Source organism: Molossus molossus, unplaced genomic scaffold, assembly GCF_014108415.1.
Source record: "Molossus molossus isolate mMolMol1 unplaced genomic scaffold, mMolMol1.p scaffold_m16_p_2, whole genome shotgun sequence".
NCBI lineage: Eukaryota > Metazoa > Chordata > Mammalia > Chiroptera > Molossidae > Molossus > Molossus molossus.
Genome location: NW_023425355.1, coordinates 65,937,706 through 65,954,023, shown reverse-complemented (window position 1 = coordinate 65,954,023; position 16,318 = coordinate 65,937,706). Strand labels below are relative to the sequence as shown.

Sequence of the window (16,318 nt, the reverse complement as noted above, 5' to 3'; positions counted from 1 at the left end):
TTTTAAATAAATGCACCTGAGTTTTTAGTTAATGGAGTATAACCTCAGAAAAATGTTAAATATTTTACTACTGCAATTATACCCTTCTGTGAAGTGCACTGATGCAGTTGTACAGTAGGTCAAAGAATGTCTTAGTTTACCTTGCCACAGACTGCATCTCTTTTGCTATAGCACAGTGAGTCTGGTGGGAATGCTACTTTTACACAGGCTCTAGCTTTATAGACTGGGATTACAAATTTGTTGAATAATTTGCTAGAATAATCAAACTGAAAAAAAAGTAGACTACTCTATCTGTTAATGCAGAATGTAATTGAGTCTCATAGTATCTGAACCATTTTTAACATTTTTGAGAATGATGTATTAGATATTAAATATCCCTTGATGCCTAAGAAAAGAAAATATAAAATAAATTTCAAACAACTTTCTGATTTATTGAACTCCTTCAAACATCTCTTAATTATCATTCTTCATAAATTGAAATAAATAACTAGTCAATATTTTACAAAGTCAGCTTTATTGGCAGCTCCTTAAATGCCTGATAGTGTATCATAGTGAAATTTGACTGTACACAATCATGATCCACAGGTCTGCTTTTGGAAAAGCACATTGCTGTGTGATAAAGACTCATCTCGGACCTTAACAAAATAACTCCCTTTTGAAAACTTAGCTAGTAACACTTTAGGCTGAATTAAATGGAAAGCTAAAAATTGGTTTTCAACAATGCTTTTAAGCACTTTTATTTCAATGTTAGAAAAACAGACAACTTTCCTTTGGACGTACTGATTTTTTTTTTTTTTTCTAGGAACCAAAATTTTGTCTATGTTTACATCTCATAGTGAATATGGCTTTACATTATCCTTGAGCTTTTTAGATTTTTCCTAGATGACAAAGTAATGTATACTATTGCTCTTACATTCACTGTCAAAATAAATTAAACCTAATCATTTTGCAAGTCATCAATGTGATTTTTTTTCTTTAAGGTTTGCCGAGAATTTCAGCGTGGAAATTGTACCCGTGGTGAGAATGATTGCCGCTACGCTCATCCTACTGATGTTTCTATGGTTGAAGCAAATGATAATACTGTGACCATCTGTATGGATTTCATCAAAGGCCGATGCTCCCGGGAGAGATGCAAGTACTTTCATCCTCCTGCACACTTACAAGCCAAACTGAAAGCATCTCATCACCAAATGAACCACTCAGCTGCCACCACGATGGTAAGAACAAGCCAGGACTTGTGGACTGTTTACTTGAGGGTAAATTATTAGTATATTCTCCAATGTGTCTAGTGTCTTATAGCCGTAATCTTGGGTGGTCATGAATGGACCTTAATATGAATAGCCAAGGTTACGAGCTGGAAAAGAGAACCTCTTTATTCTACTTCATTCACTAACATTTTCAAAAGGTAATCATTCAAAAGCTTTACTGATAATATTAATCTACTGTTCTTTTTCTCCCATATTTTAGAGAAAGAGCACATTATATAATTTGAATAGTAAATTAGTTTTGAGTGGTTTTCATAGCATAACTAGCCTTAGTGACTAAAAAAGGCAGCAAGCTGCCTCTCTGCCTATGAGCCACCTTCATGGGCACTTTACTAATAATTCCCTTAGTGCTTTTAAAAATGGAGGACTTGAAAGATGGGATAATAAGTAGGCTTTCATTTCTCAAAGGTTAAAATTCTTTTTCCTCTCTGGAGGAATGGTTTTTTTTTTTTTCTTTTTTTTTTTTTTTTTAATCCTCACCCGAGGATATTTTTCCATTTTTTGTACAGATAGAGTGGGAGGGAGAGAGAGAAAGGGAGAGAGAGAGAGAAACATCGATGTGAAGAGACACATCGAGTGGCTGCCACCCGCACGACCAACCAGGGCCGGGGACAAACTGCAACCGAGGTACGTGCCCTTAGCGGGAACCGAACCCGGGTCTCTCCGGATGGAGGAATGGTTTTAAGGAAGTAGCCAGCTGAGGCTGGGGGCGTGGGGGGCATTTCTACATGGTTGGGAGAAGAGGCAAGAAGAGGAGCAAGTCAGCTTTGGGGAAAAGTTAATTCTAGTTAACACTGAAAGATAGGAAAGATAATACTAAAAATATCTGCATACCATACTACTGTGTGATAGGTTGAGAAACAGGAATTATGATTACTTGTTTGTCACAGCTGTCAATTATTTTGATAAGTTGCTTGCTATTTCTTTTTTGGCTTGGGCCTTTTCTTGTGTAATAGGGTATAATAATCCAATAAGTGACAGAACCTTGAGGAACCTCATTTCCTGGCTGTGGAAAAAAACTACAGGACCCTGAAGCCCCTGACAGAGACCTTACCTTTAATAAGGGAAATACATTTGTTTCCAAAACCCCTATTTGTTAATAATGTTTTCCTCATAATGAGTTAAAATCTACCTTGCTATAACTGGAATTTAGGCTTATTATACAAAGTACGTCAATTCCTATTCCATATGAATGATGACTCTAAAGTCTTTTTCTCTAAACCAGATAACCCAAACTTCTCTTGGTATATTATGGCTTTAAGGATGCAGGACCAATTTTGGACTTGCTACACTTTCTCAATACCCCTCTTCTCTCAAAACTGAACCCATTACTTCACAAAAGAGCTGAGCACCAAAGTAGAACAAACTTATTTTCTCCTTTGATCTGGACAATGTTATGTTAATTAATGTTAAAAAAAGAAAGAAAAGACTTCACCACATGTTTTTATCTTAAACTCTGTTGAATGAGGGAATCTTAAGGTATGAAAGTAGGAGCTATCCAGAATGATTAATGCAGAATTTAAGCCTTCTAATTTTGGATTATTTCTGTTGGTGGCACAGAGTTCAGAAACAGCATGGACCTATTATAAAGAAGAATACATCTGGCCCCTAAAAGTTAATGTTCTCATATGAGTGGGGTGTATAAACAAAGGCATGCTTGTACCTTTTTTACCTGTCTCACACTCAGGCATGGGGCCTTCATATGTATGTGCTCATTTCTGATCATTTGGGTGTGTTTGATAACATGCACATAAGTCAGCCTCAAATTTCCATGTAGAAATTTAAATATTATGTAGTTGGCCTTCAACTGATTTTTTAGAGAGAGAGGAAGGGAGAGAGAGATAGAAACATTGATGCGAGAGAGAAACATCAATTTGCTGCCTCCTGCATGCCCCACACTGGGGATCAAGCCTGCAACCAGGGCATGTGCCCTGACCAGGAATCGAACCAGGACATCTCAGTCCATGGGATGATGTTTAATGCACTGAGCCACACTGGCTAGGCTAGAAATGCTTTCTAAAAGAGGTATTTTTACACTGTTCATGTTCATGTGTATAGCTCAGGTTGATTTCGCTGAAAGAAGCTTGAATGCATTTAAAAGAAAAGCCAGTCAGAGCAAGAGAAGTACCACATGATTTTTCTTATTTATGGAACATAATGAACAAAATAAGCTGTCAACCAAAAGAGATGTAGAGCCATGAAAGTAGGGAACAAACTAACAAACCTCAGAGGAATGGGTGGGGGTGAGAAGAGATAAACCAAAAAACTTATATGCATACATGCACAACCAATGGACACAGACAATAGTGTGGGGAAAGCAAGAGGGGGGTGGGAGTGGGAAGGAGGGGGTCAATGGAGAAAAGGGGAAATCTGTAATACTTTCAACAATAAAAAATAAAAGAAAGGTTGATGGGTTGATGTTTAGTTTCCCAAAGAAAAGACTGATTCCTTTATGCTTTCTTTATCCACAGGAGTAAGGAGGCCATTCCTTTTTAGTGTGTGAAAGGCTAGTTACTCAGCACAAGTGTCCTTGTCTTCTTAAGAATTTGAAGCACACATAATTGCTGCTGGGGCATGTTTTAAGTAATGCACAATTTGCTGAGGAAAAAAAATGTAATGACAAACTTCTCCAATGAATCTGATGCAGGGACAAATTTGACTGATTATTATAAACACAGTGGGATTTTGAAAGAATTGTAGACATAAAAGGAGGATTTTAAAATGCTAATACAGTTTAGAATTAAACCTTAAAAGGACTGTACAAAGCAAATGGCACACACTGAAATGCAGAGCAAGCCTCTATAAATGAGAATTGCCTTAATTTTGCTATCTATGGTATTTGAGTGAGGTGGGTGATGGGGGAGTAATAATTCACTTGCCTTTTTCTTACATTTTTGTTGGGAGAAATACAGTTATAGACTTTGCATTTGAAGTACTTGTATAAATTGGATTTTGTTTTATAGGGCTACAGCATCTGATTCCAAATACTTATAATCTGTTTCATCACCTATATACCACTTATCTCCTAAATCCATATCAGAATTTTAACTGGAAGAAATCTCTTTCCTGCTATAGCTGTTGCCTCCACTAATCTCATTTTAACAGATTAGTAGATGAGCATCTCTGAGATGTTAATTTTAAATGCTTATTTGCTGTTAACAGCTTCCTGTCACATCCTGCCCAAATGATGAGGTCTTTTTCTGTTTGCCTAAATTAGTGAAGTTGAAAAGCTTCTTTTTTTCCTTGTATGTATTTTTCTGTTTTGAACTAAATCCTCATTTAGTGAACTGCTTCATCTCTGCAGTTGGTTACCTTGCTCAATGGATATCCTTTCAGAGGGTTCTCACACTATTCCTTAGGTAACTGTTGTTTGAGTACATTTTTTTTTACTTCCTTTGGTACTATTTATTAATCTAACCCTCCTTTCCAGGGCCTACAGCCTGGTGCATTTCAACTGATACCAAAAAGATCTGCATTTGAAAAGATCAATGGTGCCGCCCCAGTCTTTAATCCCAGTGTTTTCAATTGCCAACAGGCTCTGGCTAATCTGCAGCTCCCTCAACCAGCATTTGTTCCTGCAGGTGAGAACAGGGTTCTGGACACTGTCAGTGTAATGATGTTGTGAGTGTACACAATGCACACCAGCTTCCAAAGAACTTTTATACCAGGACTGTCAACAGGTCTTTTGATAGGAAATAAAACAGGGTAGTTATGTTTGATCTGCTACTATATGTAAGAAAACTTTGTTTCTGTGATTCCTGAAAATTGATCATTTAAAATCAAACTAGGAAACACTGTCAATATTTTTCTTTTTAGCATTTCTTAATTTTTGCTTCTTATCATTGATTCACTTGGTTCAGGCTCAAACTAATTTCTTGACTCTTAGGTATAATATTCAATGACATTAGTCTGCCCTAAAAAGAAAAACTCTTTCCCATTTTCAGCATTGAAAATATATGTAGTCTAGGTATCTTTGATATACCGAAGATACTTACAATAAAACTACCCTTAAATTTATATAGTATAGTATAATATACAGGTAATGTATAGTATAATATAACTGGTAGTTCTAGCCTCTAATTCTTAAACCAGTTAATATAAAAAACATATCAGTTTTTCTTACATATTTTATATTTTGAAGTATATTTTATCTTCTACATTCAACTATATTTAATAGCTTAACATTTTTGTACCAAACTAGATAAAAAATTTTAAGTCAGAATTTTCTTCAAATATATATGAGGGAAAATACTTTTCTTCTAGTCATTCAGTACTTTAAGAATTAGCATATAGTCTCTTAGGAATACATTTATAATACTAACTACCCAGAGAATAGTAGATTTTCTTACCAGAATTACAAATGCCCATTTTTAGAAACTATTATTAAATGAAAATGACATGATTTAAAAATTAATTTATAAAGTCTTGTTAATTGTATAAATATTCTAAATGCATAGTATTATATGCCTGGACTTGAAATAACACCTTTTGGTTAATCAGTAAATTAATCAGTTAATAAATTTTGAAAAAAGCTATAAAAAGTGATTTGTCTAGTTACTAGCTGCAATAATTCTCATGCTATCATTTAAAAGACACAATTTTAGATTTTTTTGCTGGATTTGTATAATTTAAAATTTATATTTATAAGCCAAAATATCTGAAGAATCCTGTCCTCCTTAATTAATAGCAAATTATAAACCTCTCAGGCTGAGAGCCCCCTTTTGATGAAAAGCCTATTTGCTTTTTCATAGTCAGGTTTTCAGTTACAAGTAGAATAGGCAGTGATAATAGATAAATGCTTTAAATAGAACTATTGGCACCGGTACAAGATCTTGGTGAATATTTTGAAAATAATTTACGTAATAAGTAAAATTCTGCCTTTCATGATTAAAATTACTTAGAATGTATTTGTCAAAAATAAATAAAGGATATAATTTAAGTGAGATAATCCTCTCAAAAAAATTAATATTCATTTTATACCTAAGAATCTAAGAATTACATTGATTACCTAGGTTTAAGATTTTAAAACTAAGCTATAATTTTAAACATAGATTACCTGAATTTGCATGTTCTAATTAATTAATATTGCAGAGAATATCTTTTTAGTTAAAAATTATTTCTATCAGTAAAGATTAAATAATGAAATATCTCTTTTCTTTACTTTTCACGCTTTTCTGCATGGTGTATAGGGCAAATACTGTGCATGGCACCTGCTTCAAGTATTGGTAGGTTTTGTGCAAAAATTCTCAACTTTTTCTAATCTGAAAATTTGTGATTTTCTGTTGTGACTATGAATGAGATGAATGGTTGAATGATGTGGTTGGACATTTTCTGAGTATTTAAAGTTTACTATGGTGCTGTTTCACATCATTGTGAAATCACAATGGTCCTGCATTCTCAAGACCTAGTTAGTTGTCCAAATACTGACCCTGCCATTGCCCTATGCTAACCCTAAAAAGTGTAGCTGAACTATTTTGAAACATTTCTTTATCTATCCAGAATGCACAATTTTGTTCTCAGCTTTACATTTGTTACTAAGAAATTATAGAAATATTTAAAATGCACAATTTCTAAAGTACAAAAAATTCCTCCAATAAAAGTTACCCATAATATCTAAATTATTCAGCCCTGGCTGGTTTGGCTCAGCGGATGGAGCGTCAGCCTGCGGTACAGAGAGACCCAGGTTCGGTTCCCGCTAAGGGCACGTACCTCGGTTGCAATTTGTCCCCGGCCCTGGTTGGTCGTGCGGGTGGCAGCCACTCGATGTGTCCCTTCGCATCGATGTTTCTCTCTCTCTCTTCCTCTCTCTCCCTCCCACTCTATCTGAACAAAAAAAAATGGAAAAATGTCCTCGGGTGAGGATAAAAAAAATTAAAAAAAAATATCTAAATTATTCAATACTCAGATATTTAGAAAGGATGAATTTACCAAACTTATAACATTCTGTAATGTTCTGTGATGGGTTCTATAATGTTCCCTGTGCATGGAAACTAGGCATAACAGAATAATTTCAAAGTGACTCTTTGGGGGTATATGATTTTTTAACCAGTTACATAAAATACTTTAATTAACCACCAATACAATGTGGTGGCCATCTCAAAATCATTTTTTACATCACTAATACAAAAGAAAAGAAAATGACTTGGTTCCTTATCTAGAATCCTTGGGGAGTTCACAGTTCCTATAGTCCCCATGAACACCAGGAACAGAGGAGGAGAAAAATAACTGTTTGATACAGGGAGAAATTATTCCACCCCAACCCACCATCTCATATTAATCCAGTTCCTTTCATCCTTTTTGAGACTTTGCAATATTTTGATCTCTATCCCATTGGTCAAACAGAGTAGATGTGAAGCCCAAAAATAACTAAGAGGCTTATTGAGATAAAACAAAAAGTCAAAACGACAACCATATAGTAATAACAACACTCACTGGCTACAGAGGTGAGGTCTCTGTTAGTGAGGGGTTGGCTGTCCCCTGTAAGAATAAAAAATATTTCCATTCATAATAACAGAGCACTATATGCACATGGTTAGAAGAACAAACTTCTGCAAGTTTGTGAAGTGTGTCTTTGTCTTCACATTTTTGACTCTGCTCCCTTATCCTTTCACCTAAGAACTCTGTGTAGAAATGTAAACTGCATGCTTCAGTAGTGCTGCTTCCTGTATAGTTGCTGTGCTCCCAAAGGGGATGAAAAGAGTGTTTTTAGAATTGATATGTTGTACAATAAAGAATGTCTATAAGTAATGGATTGCTAGAGATAGGCATAAGGAATACCAAGAGTTTCTGTTAATCAACATTTGGGGTACAACTGTGGCTTCTGTGACATTGAATATGTTGATTTTCCTCTCTCTGGCTCATTCATTTCCTCTGTAGACTTTCAGAAAATTTGAATTCAATCAACATAGATGCAAATTATTATACAAGAATGCTTGCCAGTCACCATTAATTCCTTGGTTTGCTTTCCAAAATGAGCTAGAAATGAAAGATGCATCCACAAGGCTTTTAAAATGAGGTTGAAACTGGAAAAGGCAAAGAGAAAACATCCTGAAAGAGATGTTGTAGTTGCTAGCTATTGGACCTCTAATATTCACCATGAGGACAAGATTTTGGCAGATATTTTCTATGTAGTATCCCATGTGTTTGTTTTATAGTCTAAGTTTTAAGGGGTTTGCCATAGGTATACTTAAAAACCTGAATGTGTAAGCCATTATATTCTTCATATCTGCTCCCCTACCATATACCCACCAGCCGTAGTACCATATTTTTTTTTTTTTTGCATGTAGATCAGGTAAGTGTAGATATAACTGTCCTTTTGAACCTGCAAATCTAGTGACAGCACTAATGTCTATAAGTTAGTGAACCCAAACACTTCCCTACTCCCCATTTTGAATGTGCAACTCAGTTACTTGTCTGTTTAACTAGCTATTCATACAGATAGCCTTGGTAAAATCAGATTTTACTATAGCAGCCATTATAACCCTTCTGGAAATTTGGCCTTCTAAGTCAAATAAAATGTGATTCTACTAAAAAACTAAATGTTGAAAATAATTTTTTAATGTAAACTATAATTGGTTTCCCCTTTTCTCTTTTAAAATGTTTTCCCATTCTGTGCTGTGTTGCTTTGTACTGACTGTGATTGCATGTTGCACCCTGGTTTCTCCATCATGATGGTGTCCCATGGCTTGTTGCTGTGATACCTACCATACTCCATTACATCGTTTATGTCATGGCTGCATAAATGGTTCATCCTCCTGCGTGTTGCTTCCATGGTTTCCTACTGAAAGTGCCCATGATGCACTGTGCTACACCTACCACTGTGTCTGCAGCATCACCTGTCACCAGCATTCCCTTTGCTGCAACAGCTACAGGCAATCAGGTTTGGCGATTTACTTCACCTAGGTAACCACAGGGTGTTGGTAAGACACAGTCTATGCTTTTTTGGATTGGTGAGAGACATTGGTCCATGATCTTGTTTCCTAAGATGTTGTTACATTTAGAATTTTTATTTTTGTGTTCATTCTGGAGCAGTGATTTTCAGCCTGTGTGCTGTGGCACAATAATGTGCTGCAAGAATATTTAAAACATGCAATACCTGACTGTTTAGTCAAGGGCACTGTCCTCTTTTCCCTTAGATTGTCAAATAAAAAATGACAACAGCTAACACAATAATGTATGACTGAATTAAAATTATACCTATTTTTTGTCAGATCGGAAAAAATATATTTTTGGTGTGCTGCAGAATTTTAGTAATTAGTTTATGTGTGTCATGAGATGAATAAGGTTGAAAATCACTGTTCTTCAGGGATGTATCTGCTTTGCTAGTTATGCTGAGATGGATCAACAGAGTTTTCTCATTTTCAATCAGTTACGAGATATCTCTCTTGATGTTATATATACAATTGCTACTACACCAATCCTTAAACATATATACTAAATGTTTCTTAAATGCTTCTTCATTGGTCAAGAGGTGAATTTGTTGTTTTATTTTATTACCATTTTTGGTTGTTGTGTTTCAACTTTGACTTAGTACAGTCATCACTTTTACCTTCATATCTACTGGAAATAAAGCAAGTTAACACATTTCTTTCCAAGGCACAGATATTCCTATAATTATCTAATAATTATGTCAGAAATTTCTTCTTATACTGACATTATGATGTGCTTGTATTTTTTTGAGTTCCATTTGCTTTAGGTATTTACAAGTAGCATCACAAGGGAAATTATAAATTTGGGGGAGTCTTGAAACTGTAAGGAGATACATACAATAGTTATTTTGCAATATTAAGGCTGTCTTACCTTATTAAAGTGCTAACCATGCTTCAGGACTGCAAGTTCCAGTGCTATTTCAATTACACGTATGATAACCATATTATACACAAAACATTAATTAATTGAGGAAATAAATCACATTTCAATTTGTGCTTTGCAAAATTAACTATTACTGGATATGGTTAATATGTCTAAATTTTCCTGTAAATTGATTATGGGATTGATTACCATGTCCAAGCAGTGAACAAAATAAATGGAATTCCCTCAAGAAACAATCTTAATCTAAAATTTCTTTTACTACCATAGATATCCCCATTATCAATAGATGAACTGAATAGCAGCATGTTTGTTTCACAGATGTAGAAGTTACCTGTAGAAGAGTAAGTTTCTTTAAGTATTAATATAAATTATATGTATAGGTTATATTTTTTTATTTGCACAATTGCATTTGTTAAAGCTTTGGTAAATACTTTCACTAACAGACATTGCTCAGAACTTAAAATCTTGATTTAAAGCATTCTAAAATTTCCAAGTTGAAATGAAGACAGCATATATGCAATTTTATATAAAAGTGACAGCTGGTATGTGTTTTTCCAATAAGCTTATAAATTCTGAAATGCCATCCTATTATTAAAGGGGTATAATATGTTAACCAAAGACAGAGATCACTTTTCAATTTTAATTGGTTAAAATTTTTCTAGTTTCTTTTAAAAATTAAATTTAAGCAAAGTAGTTTTGTCCCAATTTGACTGAGATGGTTATCTTAAAGACAGTAAGCAATATGCTTCTCCTATATCAATGCAGAAAGTAGTGCTTTTACAGTCTGCCACTTCGCATTACTTCCCATGTAAGTCTATCAGAATTGCTCCAGCTCTTTTGAAATTTGAGTGATGTAATTTAGTAATTTAATCATTATTTTCATTCAAGTCATGGCTTTTTTGGCATGTAATTTTTGTTGCTATTGTTGGATTTTTAGCACTTTCACCTTTGATGTCCTCTTTGTCTGGTCCAGAGCCTGTAATAGCATACACTTAATTTGAACAATCATTCACTTGGAGTCTGTGACTTTTGAAGCCACTTAGAACTCCTAGGTATATTAATTAATTAATTAGTTAATTAATTAGAGGGACTTATTGAACAAGTGTATCAGTTCTGAATTGCATACATTAGTCATTGAAAGCTTGAAGTTCTCACAACCAGAGTGTGTCATTTGGTTGAAGGAGCCAACAGTCCTATTCTCTTGATGGGCTAGTTCCCCAGAACCTGGCTAACATTTTTTTCCTGTTGAAGACACCAGGCCCAGAACACTAACTGTTCTGGACAGAACCTGTAGCTGACTGTACATTAGATAAATAGGTTCCTTCAATCATAAGAAATGTTTTTTTTTAAAGATATATTTGAGTACCTGGAATATCTGAAGTAGCTTTGAATTGTAATAGTTTTCAGTGGTATCATTTGGAATAGTGGCAACTTGGGAATAGCACCAAACATGAAATTGTGGATTTTGTAAATACTTCTCTGATTCTCATTGGCTGCTTCACCTCAAGGTAAACAAAAATTGTCAAATTAACTTTCTAACAGAACATGTTTGGGAGTAGTGATTCCTTTTTGTTTGATTCCATTAGAAAATGTAGAGGGATTTGACACACCATGACCACTTTAATATGTAACAGATGCTGAAAATCTCGCCAAGGTTCAAAAAATGTAATTTTGTATAAAACTATATAGTACCTAGGTTTCATGCTTAGTCTCCAATACATTCAGATAACATGTTCAAAGTTTATTTAATATTTGCATATTTTGAATGTTTGGAATCAAACATGTTTTTGTTTTGTTTTTCCCTTCTATTTTCCAATTACAGTTGACATTCAATATTATTTTGTATTAGTTTCAGGTATAAACATGATTTTTTAATATGCTTGTTGAAGGAAGTGGATAGATGGGTGGATGTTCATCAGAAAGTTTTGGCATTGTGTAGATAAAGCATTAAACAACTAAGTGCATCTTTGTTAAATTAGGGCAATTCTGCGCATTAGTACTCAATGAGAACCATATACTTTAGAGATGAATCTTTAGAGACCATCTCCAACAGCCTCTTTTTTGTAGATGTTGAATATGAAATGCAGAGTGGGGTATAATATCTTGGTATAGTGCACATAAAGAACTGGAACAAGAACCGAATATCCTGCCTCCTGCTTCAATAACCCTTAAATTTTTCTCACTCTTTTTTTTCCATTTTAGTTGAAATTCTGAACAACAGAGTTATGGAATATCAGAATCTCTCCATGAAAACCTCCATATGGCCTTTCTGTGTATATTCTTGTATGTCTTTTTCTCCTAACACAACAATAAACATCGTGCAGTCAATAGATTAAACAAAACAAAAATACCAATACATTCAAATTAAAAAAAAAATAAAGCATTAAACAATCAATGGAGATGTCAAAACAAAACATAAGTAGAAAACTAACTACTATCTATCTTATTTTAATTATTAGGTAGAAAACTACCATAAAATTTGGTAATTTGCCATACTATTCTTTGTGATTTTCTAATACCTATTATGCTGAATGAATCTCCACAGTGGATTTTGGATTACTGTGCATTCTTGGTGGGTAAACGTTCATCTGTTTTGAAGTGTTACCTTACTGTTTGTTTACACAGTAGCCTACTGGGTTGATTTAAAATGTAAAAATTACATCCAAATACCATTTTCCTCATTATTGTATTGCACTGTATTGTGGTATATTGTGTTGTGATAGGTTTTTACATACTACAGAGTTTTGCTGTAATTTTGTGTGGTCTTTGGTTTCAACTAACTGTTATTAATGGGAAACAGAAATATGTGTGCTTGAAAAATATGACAGGTTAATGGAAATATGATTTCTATGTTTAGAATATTTCTGTAGGTTTCTTGGGGAAGACATTTAAAAGACCTCACTTTTGAGTGTTCACAAAACCTGTTCATAAACATGCATGTGAATAATTTATACCTAAAGATCTGACCTTGCATAATATGATCCATTAGTAGATTACCTGTGAGAGAGACATTACCTGCTAAAAACAGGGAACTTCATAAAACATTAACCCCTAACTTCACTCTTTAAAAAGCTTGAAAAAACTAAAATTTACATTTAAATAAATTTTTCAGCATTTACACTAAAAAATATATATAAAGTGCCCATTACATTTTTTTGTGGCTCAAGGATCCTATCTCCCAGGTTGATTGTCTAAAATAGCCATTTGTCATCTTCAGCTGAAAAACTGATACTTGGAGGCTGAAAGGTTTGCTAATTACAGGTAATAAATTAAGCAGGGAGATGAGGGCCTGGAGATACTTTTTACTTATTGAGGGAAAGCTTGTAAAAATCATTGCAATGTTACCTTTTATACAAAAGCCATTTCTGAATGCAAATGGTTCATGCTCTTGAGACTACTCTGAATAATAAGTAAAATGCAATGTAGCAAAAGTCAGTCAAGGTGAGAGAGAACTGATTCTAAGTGTGGCCTTCCCTCCCCAAATGGACAATCTTTCCTATTGATCACAGATGGAGCCTGAGTATAGTTTTGAGAAATGTTTCGGGTGGGGAGGAGGATAGGAAGACATTTAAAATTATTTTTTGATTTATTTAAATGTTCTAGGAAGGATGTCCACAGTTGACTTTAGCTCCAGTTCAGCTGAGTTTTCAGTTTTTTAAAACACTTCAGTGGAGGAGCAAGCTCCTGTGATATATGACAAGTATTGCCCTCCCCAAACTTGATTAACAACAGAGTCTTTCTCATCATAACCAATGTTGATTTGGATTCATTTGTTTTTATATGTATTTAAAAATTATAACAAAGAGGTTTTGAAGACCCTTTGGATGAGTCAGTGTGGCTGCACTCCACAGAGCTGAGCTGAATTCACATTACTAATTCTTATGAAATAGTTTTATAACCAAGTAAAAGAGTAATTAATTCCTGTTATATGATATACTTCCTCCACTTTACTCAGTTATTAAAGTTACTATTATTATACAGTGGTGGAACCATATGACATTTTGCATCAACTTAAATTTAATATCTTCTACTAAATATATATTCTCTCACTGGTAAGTATGAAATCACCAAATTTGATGTGTATAACATGTTTGTTTTCTACTTCATAAAAATGACAGAGAAAATCTGATTTAGAATACCATAAACAGGCTAGTAGTGTTTGAATCACAGAACAATGGAATTTGCAAAACCTTTTCACAGATGATGAAACTGAGGCCCAGGGCATGTGACTTGCCCCAGGTTACCTACCTAGTTGGGGACAGTTGGACCCACAAATGTCACCTGACTTCCAGTTGTTCATCTGTTTCACATTGTTTGTGCTTTAGTACATTTGAGACTACATCCCAAAGCTGGTCAATTAGCTCCTTAATAGTTGATATCCTATTGATCTTAATTATCAATTCATGTCATGATCATCAGTGATTTCTAAATGGTTTTGATTGTATGGAGCCATTGCCATTTGTTTATTGTATTGCCAGGAGTTAAAGAACAAGACATGTCCTGACTTTTATCTATTGATTCTTTGAACCACTTAATTTCCCTTTCCTCAAATCTTAACATTGTTAGAGAAGAAAGGAGAGTACACCTTTGTGAAGTTGCTTGTGTTTGGAACTGAGTTTTGTTACATCTGTGCCACTGCCTTCCCAGAAGGGCAGATCTGATCACAGGATTCCAGGAAGGATGCACCTGAGCTAGTCTGGATGTATTCCTAAAGGAGATAGATATGTTTTCAGGCTAAAATGAACTTCTTTGTGTAGTTTAATATTTTGGTGCAAAATGCTGTCTCATTTAACTTTTTAAACTGCTGATGAAGACATACATAGGTAGTAAACCTAGAGTACAGCTGTTTTCATGTTGCTTTAAGAACTGAAAGACATTATTAATTATTTAATTTTTAGTAAGAGGTTTGGTTAGGACTATTTAGGGTAGTTGAATTTGGCTGCCACAATTTTTACGTTGTTGGCACTTTTAACATTGCTTTATAAGTGAATTTAAAGAAATAAAAGTTAAAGCACTCAAGTTTTGATGCAGATTGCAAAATAATTTTGACAAAAATGCAATTTTAAGATAACACGTTTAAAACAGTTGTGCAATGACTTGTTCAACTTATCTTTATTCAAGAAAAGAAAGATTAGTCATTAGACTATAAATTTTCAGATAAAAAGAGAAGTCACAAAACTAATGAGTGACACTAAACAGTAATTTACTGAATGAATTGTATATATAAAATTCTAATCACTTGTGATTCTTGGTCAAGATTTTTTAAGCTTTGTAATTTACAAGGGCCTCTATTTTTACTTATCCAACATTGTTTTTGTTTGTCTTTCTCAGCATTTTGCAAAAATATGCAAGAGTGCTGAAACTTAGACAAAATAAGTCATGTACACAGAGAAAATAATCTAAAAATTATCTTTTAAGAGAGTTTTAGTAGTGTCAGTTTTTAAAAGCACTGTGACCATAAGTATAATTTTAAAAGATTATGATTAAATCAAAATTAAGTGGATTCATAAAATTGCTATTTAAATACAGTATTTGCTTTTGCAATTGGAGCATGACTCTAACCAGCTATTGCATTTCATTTCACTTGTATAGTCTTTAATTTATAGTTGATCATGATGTGAAAAGCCATCTTCTCCCTACTCCATCAGTCTCTTCTATTCGTTTTTTAACATAATCTTGCCACAGTGTTGTCCCACACCACTGGGCTGTTTTTACTAATTGGTAGCCTCACCAGCTCTCAGATTTGGGAAAAAGCAAGTGCCTCCTCACTACCAGCAGCAGGAACCAAATAAAATTAACCTTTACAATTTGCATCTGTTTTTAATGGCATGTCCAGTAAGCATAGTAATGTCTGAATAAGGAAGCCATTGGCATTAAATAGTATTAAATAATATGTAAAGAAGGCCTGTGTGCTACTTGGAATGTTATTTAGTTCCTTTCCCACTCCTTTGGAGAGAGTAGATAAGAATGCTCTTGGGTAAAATGCAGCCATAGGTTTCTGAGTTATTTTAATCTGTAGGGTAGGCTGTTATGAACAGAACGATTAAAAACTGGAATCCCCCAATTTTTAAAATCTCTTCTACATTTCACACACATTGAAATGGAAATAGGGAAATATGATTTCCCAATTATGTTTAAGAGATTTAGAAAGATAGTGGCCTAATTTTAATTTTACCAGTGTCTGTTAAAAGTAATAAAATAAATAGTATGTAAAAGGGTGTAACTTTAAAAAAAAATTAGTT

At 34.0% G+C, this 16,318-nt stretch overlaps 1 protein-coding gene across 4 annotated transcripts in view; it reads left to right on the top strand.

The window, feature by feature from the left end:
- Window positions 1–12,751, top strand: part of MBNL3 (muscleblind like splicing regulator 3) — a 77,167-nt gene extending 64,416 nt beyond the window's left edge. For 2 of the 4 annotated variants that reach the window (XM_036270689.1, XM_036270691.1), the window contains exons 4-8: window positions 981–1,217; window positions 4,696–4,846; window positions 6,455–6,490; window positions 9,053–9,144; window positions 12,279–12,751. In XM_036270689.1, coding sequence (XP_036126582.1) covers window positions 981–1,217; window positions 4,696–4,846; window positions 6,455–6,490; window positions 9,053–9,144; window positions 12,279–12,290 — 528 coding nt within the window. In that variant the 3' untranslated portion in view covers window positions 12,291–12,751. Of the gene's footprint in view, window positions 1–980; window positions 1,218–4,695; window positions 4,847–6,454; window positions 6,491–9,052; window positions 9,145–10,343; window positions 10,418–12,278 lie in introns of those variants that run through there. The other 2 variants (XM_036270690.1, XM_036270688.1) reach the window with 2 other exon arrangements.
- The last annotated feature ends 3,567 nt before the right edge of the window (window positions 12,752–16,318 follow it).